Source organism: Macrobrachium nipponense, chromosome 15 (assembly GCF_015104395.2).
Source record: "Macrobrachium nipponense isolate FS-2020 chromosome 15, ASM1510439v2, whole genome shotgun sequence".
Classification (NCBI taxonomy): Eukaryota; Metazoa; Arthropoda; class Malacostraca; order Decapoda; family Palaemonidae; genus Macrobrachium; species Macrobrachium nipponense.
In genome coordinates, this window is record NC_087208.1 from 7,854,436 (window position 1) to 7,877,641 (window position 23,206).

At 46.1% G+C, this 23,206-nt stretch overlaps 1 protein-coding gene across 1 annotated transcript in view; it reads left to right on the plus strand.

Annotated features, from left to right (window-relative positions):
• Positions 1–1,268: 1,268 nt before the first annotated feature.
• Positions 1,269–23,206, plus strand: part of LOC135226989 (dnaJ homolog subfamily C member 25 homolog) — a 181,219-nt gene continuing 159,281 nt past the window's right edge. Inside the window, exon 1 of the mRNA XM_064266704.1 lies at positions 1,269–1,446. Coding sequence (XP_064122774.1) covers positions 1,347–1,446 — 100 coding nt within the window. The 5' untranslated portion in view covers positions 1,269–1,346. The remainder of the gene's footprint in view (positions 1,447–23,206) is intronic.

The window sequence follows — 23,206 nt, forward strand, 5'->3', positions numbered from 1 at the left end:
CAAATATTGGGTGCAACTGGACCTTAGATGAAGACTTCTTATTTAATTGAATAACGGTATGAAACTGAAATTATACTACTACCTTACAGAACATTTTTCTTTACTCTCATAGTTCCTTCGGATTACTTTTGTTCATAGATTCCATGTAAGTGCGTAGCTTTATAAATTTTTATTTCAGAGAGAGAGAGAGAGGAGAGAGAGAGAGAGCATCTCTAATATATATATATTATATATATATATATATATCTATATATATATATGGTATATTAATAATATATTATGACTGGTAAAGGTGTTCTGTAACAACAGAATTCCATCTAATAAAAGGAGCCCCATAAAAACACCAAATGTAGAGAGAAAAGTACTATATTTCAGAGACTGCTGTCTCTCTCTTCAGGTATATGAAGAGAGACAGCAGTCTCTGAAATATAGTACTTTTCTCTCTACATTTTGGTGTTTTTATGGGCTCCTTTTATTAGATTATCATATCTAGTATATATAATTATAATATATATATATATATACATAGTATATATAATATAATATTATATATTACTAATATATATATTAATATATATATATAACTCGGTATTTTCAACCATATAAATGAACATAACCATAGAATAAACTGGAATTTGTCACGTGTAATTTATAGCAGCAACTGCCGTACAAGAGTCAAATGATGGAATCGGCCTTAATAAAAGAGAAGCAGGAAATGAACATCTCAAAAGGGGCGTGGGTTTCAGATGTCGTCGACCAAGTTTCATTCAACCAACGCTTAAGAAGATTAAAGGAGATTATCAGCGGGGGTGACCTAAATTGGCTTACTTGTGGACGGATCTCTTGGTATAAATACCACCTTTTCTGTAAACTTTTCTCATTCATATACCTGAAGAGTGAGACAGCAGTCTCTGAAATATAGTACTTTTCTCTCTACATTTTGGTTGTTTTATGGGCTCCTTTTATTAGATGGAATTCTGTTGTTACAGAACATTTTTACCAGTCTATATATATATATATATATATATATATATATATATATATATATATATATATATATATATATATATATATATATATATTATATATAGAGAGAGAGAGAGAGAGAGAGAGAGAGAGAGAGAGAGAGAGAGAGAGAGAGAGCATCTTTTTTAATAGAGAGAGAGAGAGAGAGAGAGAGAGAGAGAGAGAGAGAGAGAGAGAGAGAGAGAGAGAGAGAGAGAGAGAGAGAGCATCTTTTCTAATCCAGTGTAGTGGAAAGTAATGTTTTGCACAGCTGGCAGTCGCAGACGATTAGCAGAAGAGGGATCTGTAACCTGCAAAGTCCGTTCTTCAGAGATTGTCCGATGTGGCGGTTACTAGTAATTTATTCGCTTTGTGTGGTGTTCCAAGGTGCCAATGCATCCGTTGAGGATTATTATTGTGGCGAGAGCAACTGCTATGATCGTAAGTATCGAAGTTGGTCAAACTTCCTGGAACTAAGAAACCGAGGCTAGACTCGTGTGAAGGACCTAGGCTAATACCTAGCTAGCTTCTCAAGTACCCGGTACTACCTAGATACCTTAGTAGACAGTACCTAGTAGGGGATGGCCGATGGGCTACACGACCGTCGGGAGGTGAAGATGCCCCAACTTGAACGACCACAGTCCTAAGAGAGCCTAGCTGGGATTAGATTAGGGTACCTAAACGACAGTTCCCGATGCTCGTTCTAGCCTATTAGGTACTAGGGTAAAACATCACAGCAGGCCAAACAGGCCACCTACAATCAACGCTTGCCACCCTCCGAAAAAGTACATTATAACGCGTCCTGACACCGGAGATGGGCATCAGTCGCGACTTGTTGTTGGTGAGAAACGGAGCTAAAGACCTCTACTCTCCTTTCGAAGTAAGTATTTTCTCCAAAGTTAGAAATTAGGGTAGATCATCACAGCAGGCCAAGCAGGCCACCTACCATCAATGCAAGCCACCCTCCGAAAAAGTACATTATAACGCGTCCTGACACCCGAGATGGGCATCAGTCGCGACTTGTTGTTGGTGAGAAACGGAGCTAAAGACCTCTACTCTCCTTTCGAAGTAAGTATTTTCTCCAAAGTTAGAAATTAAGGCCAAATTTTAAGATTTTAAAAGCAGATTTAAACAGGGTACTGAAAACGGTCTCAAACGTAGTGCAAATCTCACCAAAACGCGCTTCAACATTTTTTACTTACAAACCTCTATGGTATTTAGAAGGATTGTACAGCCATCTCGATGTTTACGGAGTAGCTTGTGTCAATAAACTAACATTTCCTGTGATAAATCCGCACACCACTTGTACCCACAGACGCTGGAGCACTTTTATCACAACAATCGAAAACACGATTTCTCATCAACAACAAGCAGGCGTAAACAGCTGTTGGGGTAGAAGATGACGAGAAGCGTGCTCTTGGCTAATTTTTAAACAATAAGTAGTAAAACATCAATATTTTACATATTTATGATGATTAATTTGAAAATATTCGTTATTGAAAAAGTAACTCGACTCTGACTCAAATTTAAGTAATTATTTTTTCTGAATTAGAACGTTCTTTCAAGTTCTGTATTATGGACGTCACGACATCTTGACTCTCGTACCTATTGTAAATAATTGCTATACTCAACTGTCATTGCAGAACAGTTTACCAGTTATTCATGACGACAGATTGTTATCAGCTATACATGTAATTGTTATAATCGTAATGCGCATATATCTTTATTATTTACTTTTTGGATATATGAAGATGTTTTACTGCTGGATTATCGCCGGTAGTGTGACGCAATCGTTTTCGGTCCATGGGCCTCTTGTCTGTTTTCGCACCATAAGAAATTATGGGGCCGAATTTGCAAAAAATGACCAGAAAGTCGTTAAAGAGGAAGTTAGCATTGAGGGGCATATGTTTTGACTGAGAAAAATACAAATTTATTCAATAGCTAGCTTGTAAAAAAAATACTTGGTTATAAAAACTTGATTGACAACTAAGCAGCATGTCTACTATGGGTTTCAGAGACAGTGCAAGCAGGTTTTGGGCAATACCTATTTCTGTAACGAACACTCTTAACAGAACGAGATTTTGCTATAGTGCATTACACCCAGTGCCGTAATTTATAAGGTATCGTGAATCACTAATCGTAAAGAATAACGACACTTTTGTCCTTGTACCAAGAGACAAAACTCCATTATGTCAGAATGGATACGAACACGCGTATAAAGCTCCACCTATCTCTCCCCTCCCCCCCCCCCCCCCCAACCCCAACCCTCCACCGCCATCCCTTTTCTTCTTCGTTCCTCCGCCTTCCTTTCTCTCTCTCTCTCTCTCTCTCTCTCTCTCTCTCTCTCTCTCTCTCTCTCTCTCTCTCTCTGTTGCCATTCGGTATGTGTTGACCCTCCAAACTGGGTGTAAGACTACACACAAAACGTTGAAATTGGGGAAATTAGGCTATGTAGTTGGAAGTAGTATCATATAATAAATATTAAAGCAATTTTTTATGCATTATTGCATTACTATGACAACTATGAATTTCATGGAAACAGTTTATAACCTGTTAAGCTCACCCACGTAATAATACGTTTACCGCGATCTACTCGGTAGCGCCTTCAACGGGTATATTACGTTCAAGACTTTAACTGTGCTTGTCAAGCCGTCAGCCCGTAATAATACGTTTACTCGTATAGAAAGTGTAGGAACATCATTTGGTAACACTCTCAGCACATGGGTGGAAACTTATTTCCAGCCTGGCAACTCTTTCCTGGTGGTCGCTTATGCTAGAAAACTGCCTGTCCCTGTTGGTTTTCTTTCAATACGCTTCGGGCGTTTATCGAGACCAATTGGATTTCGCGTCTTTCACAATGAATGTCCCAAAGAGGAGGCATATTTCTTTAGGTGAGATCAATCAAATACTAGATGAGGAAGTGTGATATTGTAACCTAATTTTGAGTGATGAGAGCTCTAGTTCTGAATCCTCAGTGATGATACAAACTTTTCTTCCAATTGCGGGAGTGAAGATGACTTTTCTTTGCCGAGTGACTGGATCCGAGAGAGAGAGAGAGAGAGAAAGAGAGGAGAGAGAGAGAGAGTATAGAGAGAGAGAGAGAGAGAGAGAATTTCCTACAGTTAATTACAGTATGAATAACAAGCATAAAAATCAATATTAACTTTGAAAAACTATCATCAGTGCTATGATCGCTGATTACAAAAAAGCGTGACGGTACGTTAGCAGCGAGCTCATCGGGAGGGGCGGACGCTTAACAGGATAATGGAACGGCGTATGTGTGAAGCCTCCACTAATGTGGCAACGATGATTTTGCCATTCTTAGCATGCAAACATTAAAGCATGCAAACATTAAAGGTTACATTTATTTCTGGCATACGATTATTTAAGAAATTCAAAATACTATAAAGACTGAAATCAATGAAAAGTGCTAGCAAAAACAAAAAAGCAAAAAAAAAAAAAAACGTTAGTCGTTCCCTATGCACTTTTCCGTATTCGTTCCTCTGTGGTTTTCAGCAGCCATATGTACGAAAACGTTAGAAACATTTGATTTTATCTACGTTAGAAATATCTGTAATTTTTCGGGGTAATTTGGTTGCAAAAAAGGGATAATATACAGAATTTAAATCAAAATTTTTAAATAACAATGTAAATTTAAACTAAATAACGAGTAAAGTAAATAAACAGTTTTAGGGAATAAACTTTGCAGTTTCGTCGTCTGTCGTCGTCTGTCGTCGTCTGCTGTTTGTAATTGTGTTTATGGCGCGCGCGCTTAGAAACCAGGAACAGCAACGGGTTTAAATAAAGTGCAATGTGGAGTGAACTGAGACCAAAATGTGTATAATAACAATCAAATAAGCACTGTGGAGTTTCAGTTGTGATGGCAGTAAGGATAAAAACCGCCGATTACAAGGTAAGAATGAATTCAGTTCCAACCATAACCCCGGGAATAACAAGTTTCATACTTTCACTAATATAGGCAACAAAATGTTGTTTTATTGTGCTGATTACAACTGCAATCTTGAGTAAGATCAATAAACGTTACATACATACGCTAACATTGTTCAAATGAGTGCTGGGAAGGCTGGGGAAAGATGGTGGCCGTCACTGATGAGAACCGTCCATGAAAAACGTAGCCGCCATATTGGATTAAAAACTGCCTTGAAAACATATTTTACGAACGAGCTCACATGCTTATTTTAGTTCGTATGTGGGGCTTTCATATATCCAACAAATATGTTGACGAAACTTCAGTCTTTTAAATGGTATGCTTAGAGTTGCAATTGTATTCATGTTTCACCAATTAAATATCGAGTGAATAAGACCCGTCTACCGTGATGAGGGTTGGCCTGTTGTGATGTTTCCCCCTAAGGCCAAATTTTAAGATTTAAACAGAGGGTAGTGAAAAGGGTGGCTACGGCAGTGGAAATCTCACCAAAACGCTTTAGAAATTTTTACTTACAACTAAAAATGTTTCGAAGATTGACGCCATCTTGATGTTACGGAGTCGCTTGTGTCAACAAACTTCCCATTTCCTGTGCTAAATCTGCACACCACTTGTACCCATAGACGCTGGGGCACTTTCATCACAACAATCGTATAGTAGTACCAACCTCTTACCAGCACTTATTCAAGGGGACTACAGCATTCTTTGCGGTGTTTTGCGCTCTTCAATTGTTTATCAGTGTTGTCAATTGGTATGTGTTTACCCTCCAAACTAGGTATAAGACTTACACAAAACCGGAGAAATAAGTGAAATTAGCGTATCTACTATTTGTATTATATATACGTACATATTACAGCAATTTTATCATTACTGCATTACTATGACAACTATGGATTCATCGAAACAGTTTGTAAATGCATCGGCGTATGTGTGACGCTCCACTAGATTGGCAATGATGACTCATTTTTCCTCACGTCGTCTGCTCGTAAGTATACATCCGAAACATTTGTAATTTTTGGGGGTTAATTTGGTTGCAAAAAAGGGATAATAGACATAAATTAAATAAACATTTTGAAGTAAAGTTAAACTAAATATTGAGTAAAGTAAACAATTAAGGGAATAAAGCTTTGCATCTCATAATCAGTGTTGTCGTCTGCTGCTCGTAACTGTGTTTCCGGAGTGAGTGCTTAGGAACCAGGAACCACAGCGTGGTTCAAGTGCACTGTAGAGTGAATTAAGACCAAAATGTGTATAATTACAATCAAATAAGCACTGTGGAGTTTCAGTTGTGATGGCAGTAAGGATAAAAACCACGATTACAAGGTGAAGGATTCAGTTCCAACATAACCCCGGGAATAACAAGTTTCATACTTTCACTAATAGGGCAACAAAATGTTGTTTTATTGTGCTGATTACAACTGCAATCTTGAGTAAGATCAATAAACGTTACATATATACGCTAACATTGTTCAAATGAGTGCTGGGAAGGCTGGGGAAAGATGGTGGCCGTCACTGATGAGAACCTTCCATGCAAAACGTAGCCGCCATATTGGATTTCAAAACTGCCTTGAAAACATATTTTACGAAGAGCTCACATGCTTATTTTAGTTCGTATGGGGCTTTCATATATCACATTATGTTGACGAAACTTCAGTCTTTTAAATGGTATGCTTAGAGTTGCAATTGTATTCTTGTTTCACCAATTAAATATCGAGTGAATAAGACCCGTCCACCGTGATGAGGGTTGGCCTGCCGTGGTGTTCTACCCTACTATAGGTAATTCCACCTTAGGAACGCCTACTACAGCTTAGTTGGCCAAGACTATCGTCTGGTAGCAAATTTGCGGACAAATACAAACAAGATGGTAAGGTAGAACTTTACAAAGCTACCTAGCCTAATGCGTATGTTTTGGCCTGACCTAACCTAACGTAACCTAGGGTAAACAACCGAGTGGACTGGCCAACTCACCGACTACCGCGGTTTTGACCACCCTCCGAAAAAGTACTTTGACACGTCCTGGCACCGGAGATGGTCATCAGTTGAGTTGTTGGTGTTGATAACAGGAGCTCAAGACCTCTACTCTACTTACGAAGTAAGTATTTTCTCCAAAGTTAGAAATTAAGGCCATATTTTAAAATTTAAACAGAGGATAATGGAAAGGATGGCCAACACAGTGCACACAACCCCAAAACGCTTTCAAAATTTTTACTTACGATTAAAAACCTTTAGAAGATTGACGCCATCTTGATGTTTGCGGAGTCGCTTGTTCAACAGACTTCCCATTTCCTGTGCTAAATCCGCGCACCACTTGTACCCATTGACGCTGGGGCACTTTCATCACAACAATCGTAAACCCGACCTCTAGCCAGTACTTATCCAAGGGAACTACGGCATTCTTTGCAGCATTTTGCGCTCTTCAATTGTTTATCAGTGTTGTCAGTTGGTAGGGTAAAAATCACGGACGATCCATCGTCATCACGCTGGCCGGATCTTATTCACTCTATATTTAAATGGTGAAACAAAAATACAATTACAACTTTAAGCATACCATTCAAAAGATTGAAGTTTCATCAACATAATGTGATATATGAAAGCTCCATATGAACTAAAATAAGCATGTGACCCGCTCTTCGAAAATAAAATTGTTTTCAGGCAGTTTTGAAATCCAATATGGCGGCTATCGTCAGGCTGGTCGGTCTAACCACGGACAATCCACCATCTTTCCCAGCCTTCCCAGCACTCATTTGAACAGTGTTAGCATATAGTATATGTAACATTTATTGATCTTACTCAAGATTGCAGTTGTAATTAGCACAATAAAACAACATTTTGTTGTCTATATTAGTGAAAGTATAAAACTTTTTATTCCCGGGGACATGGTTTGAACTGAATTCATTTTTACCTTGTAATCGGTGGTTTTATCCTCACTGCCATCACAACTAAAACTTCACAGTGCTTATTTTATTGTAATTATACACATTTAGGTCTTAATTCACTCCAAATTGCACTTGAACCACGTTGCTGTTCCTGGTTCTTAAGTACTCACTCCACAAACACAGTTACGAGCAGCAGACGACTACATGTTTATGAGGAACAAAGCTTTATTCCCTTAATTGTTTACTTTACTCATTATTTAGTTTAACTTTACTTCAAAATGTTTATTTAATTCATGTCTATTATCCCTTTTTTGCAATCAAATTAACCACGAAAAATTACAAATATTTCGGATGTATACTTAAGAGCAGACGATGCGATGAAAAATGACTCATCGTTGCCAATCTAGTGGAGCGTCACACATAGGCCGATGCATTTACAAACTGTTTCCATGAATTTTAGTTGTCATAGTAATGCAGTAATGATAAAATTGCTGTAATATAGATACGCTAATTTCACTTATTTCCCCGGTTTTGTGTAAGTCTTATACCTAGTTTGGAGGGTAAACACATACCAATTGACAACACTGATAAACAATAGAAAAGCGCAAAATGCCACAAAAAATGCCGTAGTCCCCTTGAATAAGTACAAATAAGTTCAGGTGTACGATTATGATGAAAGTGTCCCAGCGTCTATGGGTACAAGTGGTGTGCGTATTTAGCACAGGAAATGGGAAGTTTATTGACACAAGCCACCCTTTTCATTACCCTCTGTTTAAATCTTAAAATATGGCCTTAATTTCTAACTTTGGAGAAAATACTTACTTCGAAAGGAGAGTACGTAGAGGTCTTTAGCTCCTTCTCTCACCAACAACAACTCGTGACTGATGACGATCTCCGGTGTCAGAATGTGTTAAAAGTACTTTTGTTCATGAAACTTACCTGTCATATATATATATAGCTGTATTCTCTGAAGTCCGACAGAATTTCAAAACTTACGACACACATAGTGGGAGGCCAGGTGGTTAGTGCCCATTCCCGCCGCTGGGAGGCGGGTATCAGGAACCATTCCCATTTTCTATTCAGATTTTCTCTGTCGCCGGTACTGTCAACACCTGTTTTCAGTACTTCCGCCTTTGGATTTTGTAAACTTCGTTGTCACATAAGTAACCTGATTGTCTTTTGGTTTTTGACTTTGGATTTGTGGCTAGGCACATGCTATTGTGGACTGTTTTGATTTTGGCTTTGATTTTTCCTTTAACTAAGATGTCTGGTTCTAGTTCTGCTAGTGTCAGAGTATGTTGTATGGATGAGTGTAAGGTGAGGCTACCGAAGGCTTCGGTGGATCTCCCCACTGTATGCACGAGTTGTAGGGGACATGTCTGTTTAATAAAGGACCGATGTAAGGAGTGTGAAAGTTTGTCTGATTCAGGTTGGAAGACGTATGATTCTTATGTACGCAAGTTAGAGCGTGACAGGATCAGGAGGTCTTCCTCCAGGAGTGTATCAGGCAGTAGATGTCAGGGCAGTAATATTTCTCCTGCTAACCCTCCAGTAGACTTTGTTTCTCCTAACCCTGTGGTGTTGCCTTCTGGCCCTGAGATTGTGTCTGTGGAGGGTAATGCCCTTTCTGTGATTCTGGATTCTCTCTGTATCTAGAATCCAAAGTGCTCGCCTTGGAGACTGGTGCAGTGATAGTGCCCCTAGTATTGTGGAGGGGGCATCAGATCGGCCCCATAATGCCTCTAGGCCTGGACCTCTGTCGGACTCCCAGGAATCAGGGAGTGGGCATGTTGAAACCCGAAGGAGGGTTACGGGGGCTCCCCACCGGTCTGGCGTTCCTTCGGCAGGACCTGTTGACGCTTCCCAGGCTGCCAAGGAGCGTGCACGTGCACGTCTCCTGAAGGATTGCTTCTCGTCCTCCGAAGCGTCCCCCCCGCGCAAGGGGTGGAGCTCTCGGAAGGACTCTCGCCCCTTGAATAGAAGCTTCAGAGAGGACGCTTCACGTCCTTTTTCTCCAGATGTTTTGCGGTCTTCTCCGGATTTTGACGATTTTCCACCACAGAAGAGGACCAGGACATCATCCGCGGATGGCGCTATTGAGCGCCTCAGTCGCTCCAAGGAGAGAGCTGTTCCTGTGAGAAGGAAGAAGGCGTGCCCTCGCCCCTCGTCTTCCCACAGGATCAGCCCTTCCCCTGAGAAGGAGTCTTCTCCTACCAAGAAGATGCTCCTTTCGATGCAGCAACAATTAGCTTCGTTGCTGGCAGAGAGAGAGGCAGAGCCGCGTCGTCGTAGGAAGGATGCCAGACTGCCTATCAAGAGGTCCAGGCAGTCCCTCTCTCCTTCTCCTCGCTCGTCTCTTTCGCCTGTTTCGTTGCCCTCTAGATTTCATTTGGCACCCCAGCGTTTGTCTAGAGGGCGCAATGAACGTCTCCCCAAACTCTCGTCGGTCGAGAGGGAGGAAGACCTTCAAGCTCATTGCAGCAGGGATCGTCTTCCTTCTCATCAAGACGCTCCTCTCACGTCCCTTTGTGACGCTCCGTATGCTGCGAAGCATGATGCTTGGACTGCTGCGAGGCAGGACACTCCTCAAGCTGCTAAGCTTGACGCTTCTCAAGCTCCTTCTTCTCGTCAAAGGGATCGTCAAGACGCTCGTCAGGACGCCTGTCGGGATGCTCGTCGGACTGCTCGTCAGGACACCCAGCTGGATGTTTTTCAGGACGCTCGTCGGGACGCTTCTCTGGACGCTCGCCGACGCCTGGACGCTCATCAGGACGCTCGCCGACATCAAGTTGCTCTTCAAGACGCTCATCAAGACGTTTCTTTCGCAGTTTTGCCGGATGCTTCGGAGGCTGTTGTGAAAGACATCCAGCCTTCTGCGGAGAGTGCTGCTTCGAAGCGTAGATCCCTCTTGAGAGTGGGGTCTAAAGGTCTTAGACCTCTCCATTCTGTGGACTCGTCGGTTGCTCCTGTAGAAGAGGAAGAAATAAGCAGTTCGACGGAGGCAGTAGATGAAGAGCAGCCTTCGACATCGTCTTCATCAGACTACCAGGTCTTGGCCTGTCTTCTTTGTGCTTTGTTTGGAGACAAGTTTCAACCCTCGGCCCCTCGCTCTCCTCCTTCACAGTTCTCCTCTTCCAAATCCAGTAAATCGCCAGGATTTGTAAAAATGAAGACTTCCCTTTTGACGAAGAGAGCCTTCAAGAAGGTCCATGATTGGATGGATTCGAGAAAGGCTCAAGGCAAGACTTCTTTTGCCCTGCCTCCGTCGAGACTCAATGGCAAAGCAGGGATGTGGTATGAGACAGGAGAGGACGTTGGGTTGAGGGTTCCTTCCTCTGCCCAAGGCGACTTTACCAGCTTAGTTGACGCTCCGAGGAGGTCTCTACTTTCATCGGCGAAGGTGTCGTGGACGCCTTCTGAGTTGGACCGCCATCTAAAGGGACTGTATGAACAAGGCCGTCAGGGATGGTTCGGAGGAGCTGGCTTCGCACTTTTGTACAGGGCTCTTGAAAAAGAGAGCTTTGTACCGCAACTTTACTGCGAAGTCTGTTTGTCCCTCTCAGAGGGCAGAGTTGCTGTTCGCCCCTCTTTCGAGCCATCTCTTCCCCCAGTCTATGATCAAAGATCTAGCCGTCAGCCTGCAAGAGAAGGATACACAATACCTTCTGGCCCAGTCTTCCAGACGTCCGGCAGTCCCTTCGACTTCTACGCTGGGGCAAGCTTCCAGGAGGCAGAAGCCCTTTCGAGGGGGAGCTTCCTCGAGATCGTCTCCTCGAGGAAGAGGTCTTCCCAGAGGTAGAGCCCCTTCCAAGATCAGGGGTAAAAAGTGAGACGTCAGTCCTTCAGACACCAGTCGGAGCCAGGCTTCGTTTATTTGCAAGAGCCTGGAGAGAGAGAGAGGCGGACAGCTGGTCCCTCGATGTCATCGAGCGAGGATACAAGATCCCTTTCCTCGAACCGCCTCCGCTGTGCACGACACCCAGGGATCTGTCATCCTCTTACCATCGAAAAGAGGGCTGTGGAACAGGTCCTAGACCTGGAATCCCCAGGCTTCTACAACAGGTTGTTCCTGGTGCCGAAACAGTCGGGAGGATGGCAACCAGTGTTAGATGCACGGGCATGGCCTATGGAGCAGTGGAGGAAGTTTTATGGTAAAAGGGAACATCGGAGAGTCTCCATTCTTCCTACTTGGGAGGGCTTTGCTCCTATTCCCGATGTTTCGTCTTCCACAGTAGTCAACCCCCTTCCATTGATTTGTCGATAGAAGTATTGGGAGGTTGCCAGGGTATTTTTTGTAATGTACCCCCATCTTCCTCAGGAACGTTTTTGGTTCCCGAGAAGGTGAGGTTTTTTTTCATCATTCTCTTCTCTTCCAGAGTCGGAGGCGTCCAAAATGGCGGTGATTTGGAAGACGCTTGGGCTACGGGGGTACCCCGTCCTTGGAGGGGTTGCTAGTGCATTTTGTGGAGGCTCGCAAAATGCACTAGCATTTAGCAGTCGGCCATCTTGTATTGCTCCGCCGGTGTCTGCCATCGCCTTGTCTCGGCGTCAGCCCCATTGTTGTCGTCACGGGGCCCATCTTTGTGTATTCCTCCGCCAATGGCGTCTCTTTCCCCCTCGCTCAGAGGGGAAGCCGTGACGTCGCCACCGCTTGTGACGTCACTCTCATCGATGACATATCTCACAGTCGCCTCCTCCGATCCGCCTCACTTGGCTGCGACGTCATCTCTGCCGCCCAGTTCGCAACATCTCCCTTCCTTGTTTTCGGAGCCTTCTCTGGCATATCAGTCCGAGGTCATATGCCAGACTGGACTCTTGTTTTGGATGTGAAGCTGGCTGCCTTGTCGGTTGGGAGGACTGGTAGGAAACGCGTTGCTTCATCCCCGCCTTCCGAGAAGAGTGGGCATAAGAAGCTAGTGCTGTCTTCCTCTCCCTCTTCTCCCTCTATGCCTTGTAGGCATATTAAGCATTGGAAGGCTGAGGACTTTGCCCTTCCTTTGCCGCCGAGGGAGGAACAGCGCGGACGTGTTCCCGAGAGTGCTGTGGTTTCGGGCAGTGTTAGTGATGTGTGTTCTGCAGGGGTTGCTTTGCCTCCGAATCTCGTACGTGCAACCACCCCACCCCCCCTTCCGTCCTTGCACATTGTGAGCGTGTTGCAACCTCCCCTGTCCGTGCACCTTATTCGTCGCCGTAAAGATCTGAAGACGCCTGTCAAGAGGTCGAAGGTAGAGAGTACGGAGGTGGTGCAGCCGAAGTGTTTGCCTGCCTCTCTAACTGATGCTTCCAAGACTTCCACTGTAAGGGATTCTCCGTCAATCTCAAGTGCTCGAGTTTCCCCCCCATCTCACGTACGTACGGCTTCCACGCCAGTGTCTGTTCATGGACGTCTGGAGTCGCCTGTTGAGGTAAGTGATGTGCCTAGTGTTACAGTGGGTCCGTCTCAGAGGCTGACGCTTGGACCCAGCCCAGATAGGTTAGTATGGGTTTCAGACTGTTTGGCTACTAACCCTTCTGTGAATTTTGGTGAAGAAGACGCGTTAGAAGAGCCTACACATCCTTCTTGTCGTCGGTCGCCGGTGCCAGAGCAGTAAGAGGGGGACACGCAGGAGTTTCTGTCTTCCTTTTTGGAAGTTGTTGATCTCATTCGTGGGTTCAACAATTTCATACAATCAACTTACCTGTCAGATATATACATAGCTAAGACTCCGTCGTCCCCGACAGAAATTCAAATTTCGCGCCACTCGTACAGGTAGGTCAGGTGATCTACCGGCCTGCCCTGGGCGCAGGACTAGGAACCATTCCCGTTTTCTACTCATATATGTTTTCTGTCGTCCGGTGGTATCACTCGTTGCTGCCACCTCTTGACTGGAATTCGCTTTTCTAGACAATTGATCATCTTTTTGTGGACTTTGGTGACGTACCTGGATCGTTGTTTTGGCATTCGCTACTGTGGACTGGATTTGGACTTGCTTTTGATTTTTCTTCAGAGTGTCTGATTCAAGTGTTTGTGTGAGAATGTGTGTGAATGTAGGCTGCAAGGTGCGGATATACCACCGAAAGCTCTCGGATGATTCCTCACACTGTATGTCGCAAAATGTAGGGGTTTTGATTGTTCTATTTCTAACACCTGTCATGAGTGTGAGAGGTTGAATGTTGAGGAATGGAAGACTCTAACTTCTTTACTTGAAGAAGTAGAAAGGGGATAGAGCCGAAGGGCTGCATCTAAGATTGCGGGTAGTAGTACAAGGCCTATTGAGCCTTTGGATAATTCTAACTCTTCTCTTATTTATGATTCTGTATCAGGACCCTCACTGGCCGTACATTCAGATTCGGCATCGGAAATTGCTGAACTGAAGGCTACTCTTCACAGGATGAGATCCAAAATGGCTACCATGAAATGGTAAGGAACTGTGAAAGTGATTTTAGTGAAGTGAGTGTCCCCATTGTTGTGGAGGGGGCGTCTGACCGTCTCTGCGACGCTCCCATGGCCTAGACCTCTTCCAAGCTCCCAAGCCCAGAGGAGAAGGAAAGTCGAAAGCCGTACGGAGGTTGTGGAGAATTCCCCCCGGTCAGGCGTCCCTTCAGCAGGTGCTGTATATAGACAGCCTGCTCAGGACCGCTATCGAAAAAGCGTCCTCAGAGAGTGCTTCTCTTCGTCCGCTTCTCCCTCTCCTAAACGAGGGTGGAAGGATTCGGACTTGTCCAGGCCCCTGAAAAGGCACTGGAGAGATCCTGTTTTTGGATTCAAGCCCAGAACGCTTTTCGGAAGAAGCACCTCCTTCTATCAAGAAGGCGGAAGAGGGTTTTGCCGTCCCATGATGGGGGCAACACGCCTTCGAGGTCTCCCTCTCCCACGTTCAAGAAGGACGCAGGAGAAGCGTCCAAGAGGATCATTTTGGCGGTGCAGGAACAGCTTTCCGCCTTAGTAGGAGTCCTTTCGAAGGATCCTCCTCGTAAGAAAGACGTCAGACTGCCGGTCAAGAAGACTCGTCTTCCTTCTCCCACCAGGAGTGAGGCTCCTGTGAGACGTGAGTCTTTTGAGAACTCAGATAGAGACTCGTGGGAAGATTTTGATTCGCCAGGCAAGCGCGTCGCGCCAGCCAAGCGCGAGGCGTCCTACAGACGAGAAGCGTCCTCTAAGAGAGAGTCAGACAAGCGAGAAACGCATTACAGACGAGAGGATTCTCCCAGATGGGATACGTCTGCCAGATCAGCAGCTTCAGCCGAGCGCGAGGTAACAACCAGGCGTGAGCATTCATCCAAGCGTGAGGCTCCAGACAAGCATCTGTCACGCAAGGATGTGACATCAGGAAGACGCGAGACTTCAACAAGGCACGAGGCGTCAGTCAGGCGCGAGACTTTTGAGAGGCGCGAGGCACCAGTCAGGCGCGAGGCGCCAGCCAACCAAGCGCGAAGAGTCAGTCAGGCGCGGAGGCGCCAGCCAAGCGCGAGGATCCTGCCAGGCGAGGCGCCAGCCAAGCGCGAGGAGTCAGCCAGGCGCGAGACCCGCCAGCTAGCGCGAGGCGCCAGCCAGGCGCGAGGCGCCAGCCAGGCGCGAGGAGCCAGCCAAGTACGAAGAGCCAGTCAAGCATAGGAGCTCTTTACACTCTCTTAGCCCCTCTCCTATTAGGAGTTTTGTCCCCAGTAGAGAGTTGTTGGACAAGAAGACCCGGAACGGGAAGTGGCCTCTCCTACTGATCCATTATGGAAGAGGAATCAGAGGACGAGTCTCACGGTAAAGAAGGACTGTCGAACTACAAAGTTTTGACAGCTCTCCTTCTCCAGGAATACGGAGATGCATTGATCCCTGCCGCTCCTCCTTGCGCCTCGTTCACTGTTTTCATGCTCGAAGACTCCGAAATCGTCGGCTTTCTTTGAAAATGAGACCGACGATTTCTATGAAGAGAGCTCTGCAATCGCTGGATAACTGGATGCTAACTAAGAAAGAGCTAGTAAGGACAGTCTTTTGCATGCCTCCCCCTAGCTTACGGGCATGAGAGGGATTTGGTACCAGACTGGGGAGAATATGGGTCTCACTCTCCCAGCTTCAGCTGAAGCTGACTTTTCCAGTCTGGTAGACGCATCCAGGAGACATAGCCTTCACACGGCTAAGATTACTTGGGGTCTTTCCGAGTTGGATCATCTCCTCAAGGGACTTTTTCACATTCTAGAAGTCTTTAACTTCCTAGATTGGTCCCTTGGGGTGATGTCCAAGAAGGCTCATGCCCCTGAAGGGCTAGATCCGGATGTACTCCTGGCAATTTTTGTCATGTATTGATAAGGCGGTGCAAGACGGCTCAGGGAAGTTTCTTCCTTATTTGGAGCAGGTCTCTTGAAGAAGAGATCTGTGTTTAGCGCTTTCTTGACGAAAGCAGTATCACATTCTCAAAGAGCAGCTTTGTTATTCGCCTAGGTCTGATTTTTTTTGTTCCCGTCACAGTTGGTGAAGGATATTTCCCCGATCTCTGACAGGAGAAAGCGACTCAGGATCTTCTCCTGCAATCGTCCAGGAAGAAGAGACCAGTGATGGTGGGAGAAAAGAAAGTGGCGTCTACTCCTGTTCGGCCCTTTCGAGGTGGCCCTCCAACTAGAGTTACCGCTAAAAGGAAAACGACCGAGAAGAGAGGTCGAGCCTCGTTCCGCCCCTTTAAAAGGGGAAAGTGAAGTGGCGCTCCTCCAAACACCAGTAGGTGCCAGGCTCCGGGGATTTGCGGAGCCTGGACTCGCATCGACACAGACCCTTGGTCGATGTCGGTTCTTCAGAAGGGATATCTCATTCCTTTCCTGGACAATCCTCCCCTGACGTCAACTCCGAGGGAATTGTCCGCCAATTACAAGGACCCTGTGTTGAAAGATACTCTTCAACAAATGGTGGATCAGATGTGGGACAAGAGAGCTATAGAACTTGTGCTGGATCAAAGCTCCCGGGTTTTACAATCGTCTTTTCTTGGTTCGAAAAGCCTCGGGGGCTGGAGACCAGTTCTGGATGTCAGCGCTCTGAACAAGTTTGTTCAAAAACAGAAGTTCTCCATGGAAACCTCTGCTTCAGTCCTGGCGGCTTCTTCGCCAAGGGGATTGGATGGTGTCTCTGGATCTCCAGGACGCCTATTTTCACGTCCGATCCATCCTTCGTCGAAGAAGTACCATCCGTTTCATGACGGGGGGAAGGATCTTCCATTCAGAGCCTTGTGCTTCGGCCTGTCTACGGCGTCCTCAGGTTTTCACGAACCTTTTGAAAAATGTGGCGAGATGGCTTCATCTGAAAGGAATCAGTATATCTCTATACCTAGGACGACTGGCTTATCAGAGCAAAGTCAGAGGAACAGTGTTTGGAGGACCTGACTGTGACACTAAACCTAATAAAGACTTTAGGATTACTCGTGAACCTCGAGAAGTCCCAACTGATCCCCAGCCAGAACTTGGTCTATCTGGGGATTCGGATGGATTCTCGGGTTTTCGAGTATTTCCTTCTCAAGAGAGACTAGCGAGAGGTTTAGAAAAAGTCTCTCTCTTCCTAAGGAAGGAACGGACTTCTGGCGAGGGAATGGTTGAGCCTGTTAGGGACCCTTTCCTCTCTCGAACAGTTCTTTCAATCTAGGAAAGACTTCATCTCCGTCCTCTTCAGTTCTTCCTCAGAAGTTCGTGGAACATGAAGTCAGGACTCCTCTCGGACTTTTTTTCCCATTCCAGATCTGATAAAACGACATCTAGAATGGTGGTTACTCCCACTGAGGGAAACAAGGGTACTTCCCTGGAAATACGAGCCCAAACCTTGTATTGTTTTCCGACGCGTTGGAAAAAGGTTGGGGAGCAACTTTGGGAAAGAGAGAAGTGTCAGGCACTTGGAATGCTCTTCAAGTGTCCTGGCACATAAACTGCAAAGAACTGCTAGCTGTACACCTAGCTCTAAAGAGCTTCGAACCGTTAGTATGCAACAAAATAGTACAAGTAAATGCGGACAATACAACCGCTCTGGCATACATTCGGAAGCAAGGAGTACTCACTCATATGCCCTTTACGAACTCACAGAGAACTGCTGTTGTTGGACATCCCAAAGGAACATCTCTCTCTTGACGAGGTTCGGTTCAGGGAGTAAGGAACGTACGAGCGGACAGGCTGAGCAGGAGAACCAGGTCCTTCATACCGAGGGACCCTCCACTCAGAAGTTTGCCTCAAGCTCTGGTCTCTTTGGGGAACTCCTCATGTCGACCTCTTTGCCACGTTCCTCTCGAGGAGACTGGAAGTCTTCTGTTCAGTAGTAGAAGATCCCAGAGCGCTAGCAGTAGACGCCTTCCTACTAGATTGGTCTCAGGTAGACGTTTACGCATTTCCCCATTCAAGATTCTGGGGCAAGTACTCAGGAAGTTTGTGACTTCAAAGGGACAAGAATGACCCTGATAGCCCCCTTTTTGGCCAGCTCAAGAATGGTTTCCAGAGGTACTGGAGTGGATAGTAGACTTTCCCCAGATCCCTTCCACAAAGGAGGGATCTTCTCAGACAGCCACACTTCGAGAGGTTTCATCAAAACCTCCCCGCTCTCGCTCTGACTGCCTTTCGACTATCGAAAGACTTGTCAGAGCGAGAGGCTTTTCTAGTAAAGCAGCAGCTCGATCGCTAGAGCCCGGAGAACTTCCACTATCCGGGTTTACCAATCCAAAGTGGGAGGTTTGTAAGAAGGTGGTGTAAGTCAAAAAGTTTTTCCTCTCCATCCCTCTGTAACAGAAAGCTGATTTTCGTTATTTCTGAGACAAGAATCGCAAGCTCTCCTAAGCCACAATAAAGGGCTATAGAAGTATGCTATCGGCCGTCTTTAGGAATAGAGGCCTAGATTTGGGAAACAATAAGGATCTGCATGATCTGATTAGGTCGTTTGAGACCAAGAAGTCTAGAATTACTTCTCCCCCTCCCCAACTGGAATCTAGACGTAGTGCTGAAGTTCTTGGCTTCAGAGAGATTTGAACCCCTACATTTGGCCTCGTTTCGTGACTTAACGAGAAAATGTTTATTCCTTTTGTCACTGGCAACGGCAAAAAGGGTTAGCGAACTGCACGCCCTTAGTGACAAAGTCGGGTTCAATATAGATTCAGCCATCTGTTCCTTCAAGGAATTATTCTTGCGAAGAATGAAAATCCTTCGAACCCCTGGGCCGAGAAACTTCGAAGTAAAAGGATTATCGGGTCTCGTCGGCAGGGAACCGGCGGAGAGGTCTCTTTGCCCAGTAAGGCATTAAAGTTTTACTTACAGAAAAAAAGGAACAGTTGGGAGGTGCTAGACAAGGCCTTTGGTGCTCAGTGAAGGATCCATCAAGACCTATGTCTAAGAATGCCTTAGCCTTTTTTGTCAGGAACGTAATTATGGACGCTCATAAGGCTTGCACGGATGATTCTTAAAACTCATGAGAGTAAGAGCTCATGAAGTGAGAGCAGTGGCGACGTCTCTCTCTTTTCAGAGAAATATGTCGCTGAAGAATATCTTGGAAGCGACATATTGGAGATGTAATTCTGTGTTGCTGCTCACTATTTGAAGGACGTGCGTGTGAACCTATGAAATGTTTTTCATTAGGTCCTTGTTTTGTGTCTGCGGGCACAATCCTGGTACAGGAGCTTACAACAATCCTTAAAATATTTTTTTTTTCACTACTTAAGTCTAATAGATATGTTCTAGACTTTCTGCTGAACAAGTGCAGTTGCCGCACAAGCGGCCAGTCACTTCAGTTCAGTAAGGAACTCTTGTGATATCTTATAAGATAAAATTTTTTTTTGAAATTATTGTGTGCTTGTGCATTGTGGTTTGAGTTACGGTTGTTGCGAAGAGTTGGGGATAACTCGGCAGCAATTTTTTAATACTAACATGGTGGTTAGGATCAGGTGGTCGGGATTGGTTGTAGTGCTCCTTAATAAGGTGTGTTGTCATGTAAGTGGATCAGCACCCTTGACAAAGTACCGTTTCAGGCTCTGCCGAGTAAGTGGATAAGACCCCTTCGCAGACCCACAAGAAGTTCGTTGGTGCCATCGATCGCATATTCTCCTAAACGTTTCTTGAGGTGATGACCAGACTCACGGGGAAAAACCACCCATGACGAAGTCCTACCTACCTATCAGGTAGGAACCCAAGGTTTTTAATTTATACCTACAATAGATGTTGTTTACCTGTCTATTCCAGTAGTAGCTGTCTCTTACCCTCCACCGAAGGGTGCCAATCAGCTATGTATATATCTGACAGGTAAGTTGATTGTATGAAAATGATATTTGTTATATAATACAATAAACGTTTCATACATACTTACCATTGGGGCAGGGATATGTACGATTAGAGCCCACCCAGCCTCCCCGCAAGGAGACAGGTGGAAGAGAAAATATATGAGTAGAAAACAAGGAATGGTTCCTAGTCCTGCCGCCCAGGGCAGGGCCGGTAGATCACCTGACCTACCTGTAGCGAGTGGCGCGAAATTTGAATTTCTGTCGGGGACGACGGAGTCTTAGCTATGTATATATCTGCCAGGTAAGTATGTATGAAACTTTATTGTATTATAACAATATCATTTTGGAAAGTAGGACTCAGGCTCGGTCGTCTTACACTCCTTCTTGCTTGGAAGCCTTTATGGGAGCTACTCAGGACCCCAAATCATCTCTTCAGCTGCCGTTGTCGGGGCACGTTCAGTCGGTCTTGCAGAAGGTTAACGCCTCTGTTTCTGACCGGGACGGTTCACTTCGCTCTAGAGGCTCTACCAAACTACTACCCCCACCTCTCACAAGACATAGGAAGTACTATGCTACGAACTCTGCGTTTTTGTTGTCACGCCACCTTAACCCAGACGTCATTCGCCTGAAGCTGGGTTTGACTTTGGAACAGGTGAGGTGGAATCTATGGTGGCCTCCATGTTGCAGATGGTTTCTTGGTTGGACCTCTGGTCTGTGGTGTTTGCCAAGATAGCTTCTGACAGGTCCCCTGAAGGGTTGGTGAGTGCCGCCTTGCTTGCCAGTCTTTTATAGTCCGGGGGCGAGGCGTTTTCTTATTTGGCTCACCTCAGTGCCAATTTATGGGCTAATCTTCTTCTGGTTAGGAGGGACGCGGCTTTGTCTAGGATGGAGAGGTTGCTTGACACCGAGTCTTTGCTGGCCTTGAGGAACGGTGATCTGTTGGAATCGCAATTTTTGTTTCCACGGACAGAACTCAAAAATGCGATAGACCAACGTTGGGCTGACACAAGGACCAACTGGTGCACCAAGCCGTGTCTAAATCAGAGTCCCGCCCTTGGAGACGTCTGGCCCCTCCTCCTACCCCGGTCCAGCAGCAGTCGAGGAGATCATCACCTGGTAGGCCATTGAGGACCTCGAGTTTGGCAGGGCCTTCCGCATTCGACACAGCCCAAGTCCCAGGATCAATGCCCCTTTCGCTCTCGTTCCTTTAAACCAAGAAGAGGCCCCAGGGGCAGAGGTCAAGGGGGTTGTCGGTAGGTTGGGCACCTCTCCCTCTCCTGCGCCACGGATGGGGGGGGTTGCCTGGCTGGCCATTGGGCCAAGTGGCAGAGTTACGGGGCAAAGAAGTAGGTGGTAGATGTCCTTTGGGTGGGATACCTGTTGCCATTCAACTTCGCTCCTCCTCTGTCGGACAAGCTGCAGCTCAGGAAGACGTATCCCCCAGATTCTCTGAAGTTCTTGACTCTTCGGGAGGAAGTGCAGAAATGCTGGACAAGGATGCGATAGCGGAAGTAGTGTGTCCGTCCCCGGGGTTTTACAGTCACATCTTCTTGGTGCCCAAGGCGTCGGGAGGATGGAGGCCTGTGATCGACTTATCCACCTTGAATCGCTTCATCAGGAAGACACGGTTCAAGATGGAGACCCTGCGCTTGGTGTTGGCAGCCGTGAGGGAAGGCGACTTCATGCTGTCGATAGACTTGAAGGACGCATACTTCCAAATCCCTGTTCATCCCACGTCCAGGAAGTTCCTTCGCTTCTCTCTGGCGGACAAGATCTTCGAGTTCAAAGTCTTGTGCTTCGGGTTTACCACAGCCCCTCAAGTGTTCACAAGGATCTTCTCTCTCGTGTCAAGTTGGGCCCATGCTCAGGGGATCCGTTTGCTGAGGTACCTCGATGATTGGTTGGTCTTGGCAGTTTCCAGGGAGAAGCTGCTGCAAGACGGGGATCGTCTTCTTCGGTTCTGTCTGGACCTGGGCATATTAGTCAACCAGGAAAAGTTGAACCTCGTACTCACTCAAAGGATTCTCTATCTGGGCATGGTCATCGATACGACAGTGGCAAGAGTTTTCCCGTCGGATCAGAGATTGGAGAAGTTGCTGGCTGTGGCGCGCAACTTTCTATCAAAGTCGCATCAGTCGGCTCATCGGTGGCAGGTTCTTCTGGGAGTGCTATCTTCCCTGGAGATGCTGGTCCCTCATGGGCGTCTTCATCTTTGGTCTCTGCAATGGAGACTGGGGGAATTCTGGACTCCGGCGGGGGACTCTCCCCTGTTTATGGTCCCACTGTCTTTGGAAGTGAAAGAAGACCTTCGTTGGTGGTTGGACGACCAGAATCTATTGAAGGGCATCCCTCTGCCTTCTCTCCCTCCGGACTTCCTTCTGTTCTCGGACGCCTCCCTCGCAGGTTGGGGCGCGCACTTAGGTGGCCTCATCGATTTAGGTGTTTGGGGTTTGGAGGACAAGCAGCAGTGCAGCATATCAACTTGGAGTTGAAGACGCTTTCCTAGGTCTGAAGGAGTTTCAGGGGATGGTAGAGGGTCACTCTGTCGTTCTCATGTCGGGCAACACCACGGTGGTAGCCTACTTGAACAAACAGGGAGGCCTGGTTTCTCAGCAACTTCATGCCTTGACCGTCGAGGTTCACCAGTGGGCAATCAGCAATTCGGTAGAGCTCTCAGCCAGGTACTATATCCCAGGGAAACGGAACGTGGTCGCAGACAAACTCAGTCACCGGGATCAGATCTTAGGCACAGAGTGGTCCCTTCATCAAGTGGTGGCAGACAAGCTTTTCCAGATTTGGGGGAGACCCATGCTGGACCTTTTCGCGATACACTACAACAGGAAGCTGGAGGTGTTCTGTTCAGTGGTCCCAGATCCCTTAGCATTGGCAGAAGGTGCATTCCAACATCCCTGGGACAACCTGGAAGTGTATGCCTTCCCTCCGTTTTGTTTGATCCATCAGGTTCTGAACAGGCTGTTGGGTTCACAGGGTCTCAGAATGACTTTGGTAGCCCCCCTGTGGCCTCAGGCGGAATGGTTTCCAGATCTGCTGTCGTTGTCGGAGATTCCCCCTTGGCGACATCTCTTGTGTCAGCCCCATGCAGAAAGGTTCCACCAGTCAGTAGAATCCCTGTCTCTTCATGGTAGGAGGCTATCAACTATCTCCTCCGAGAGAGAGGC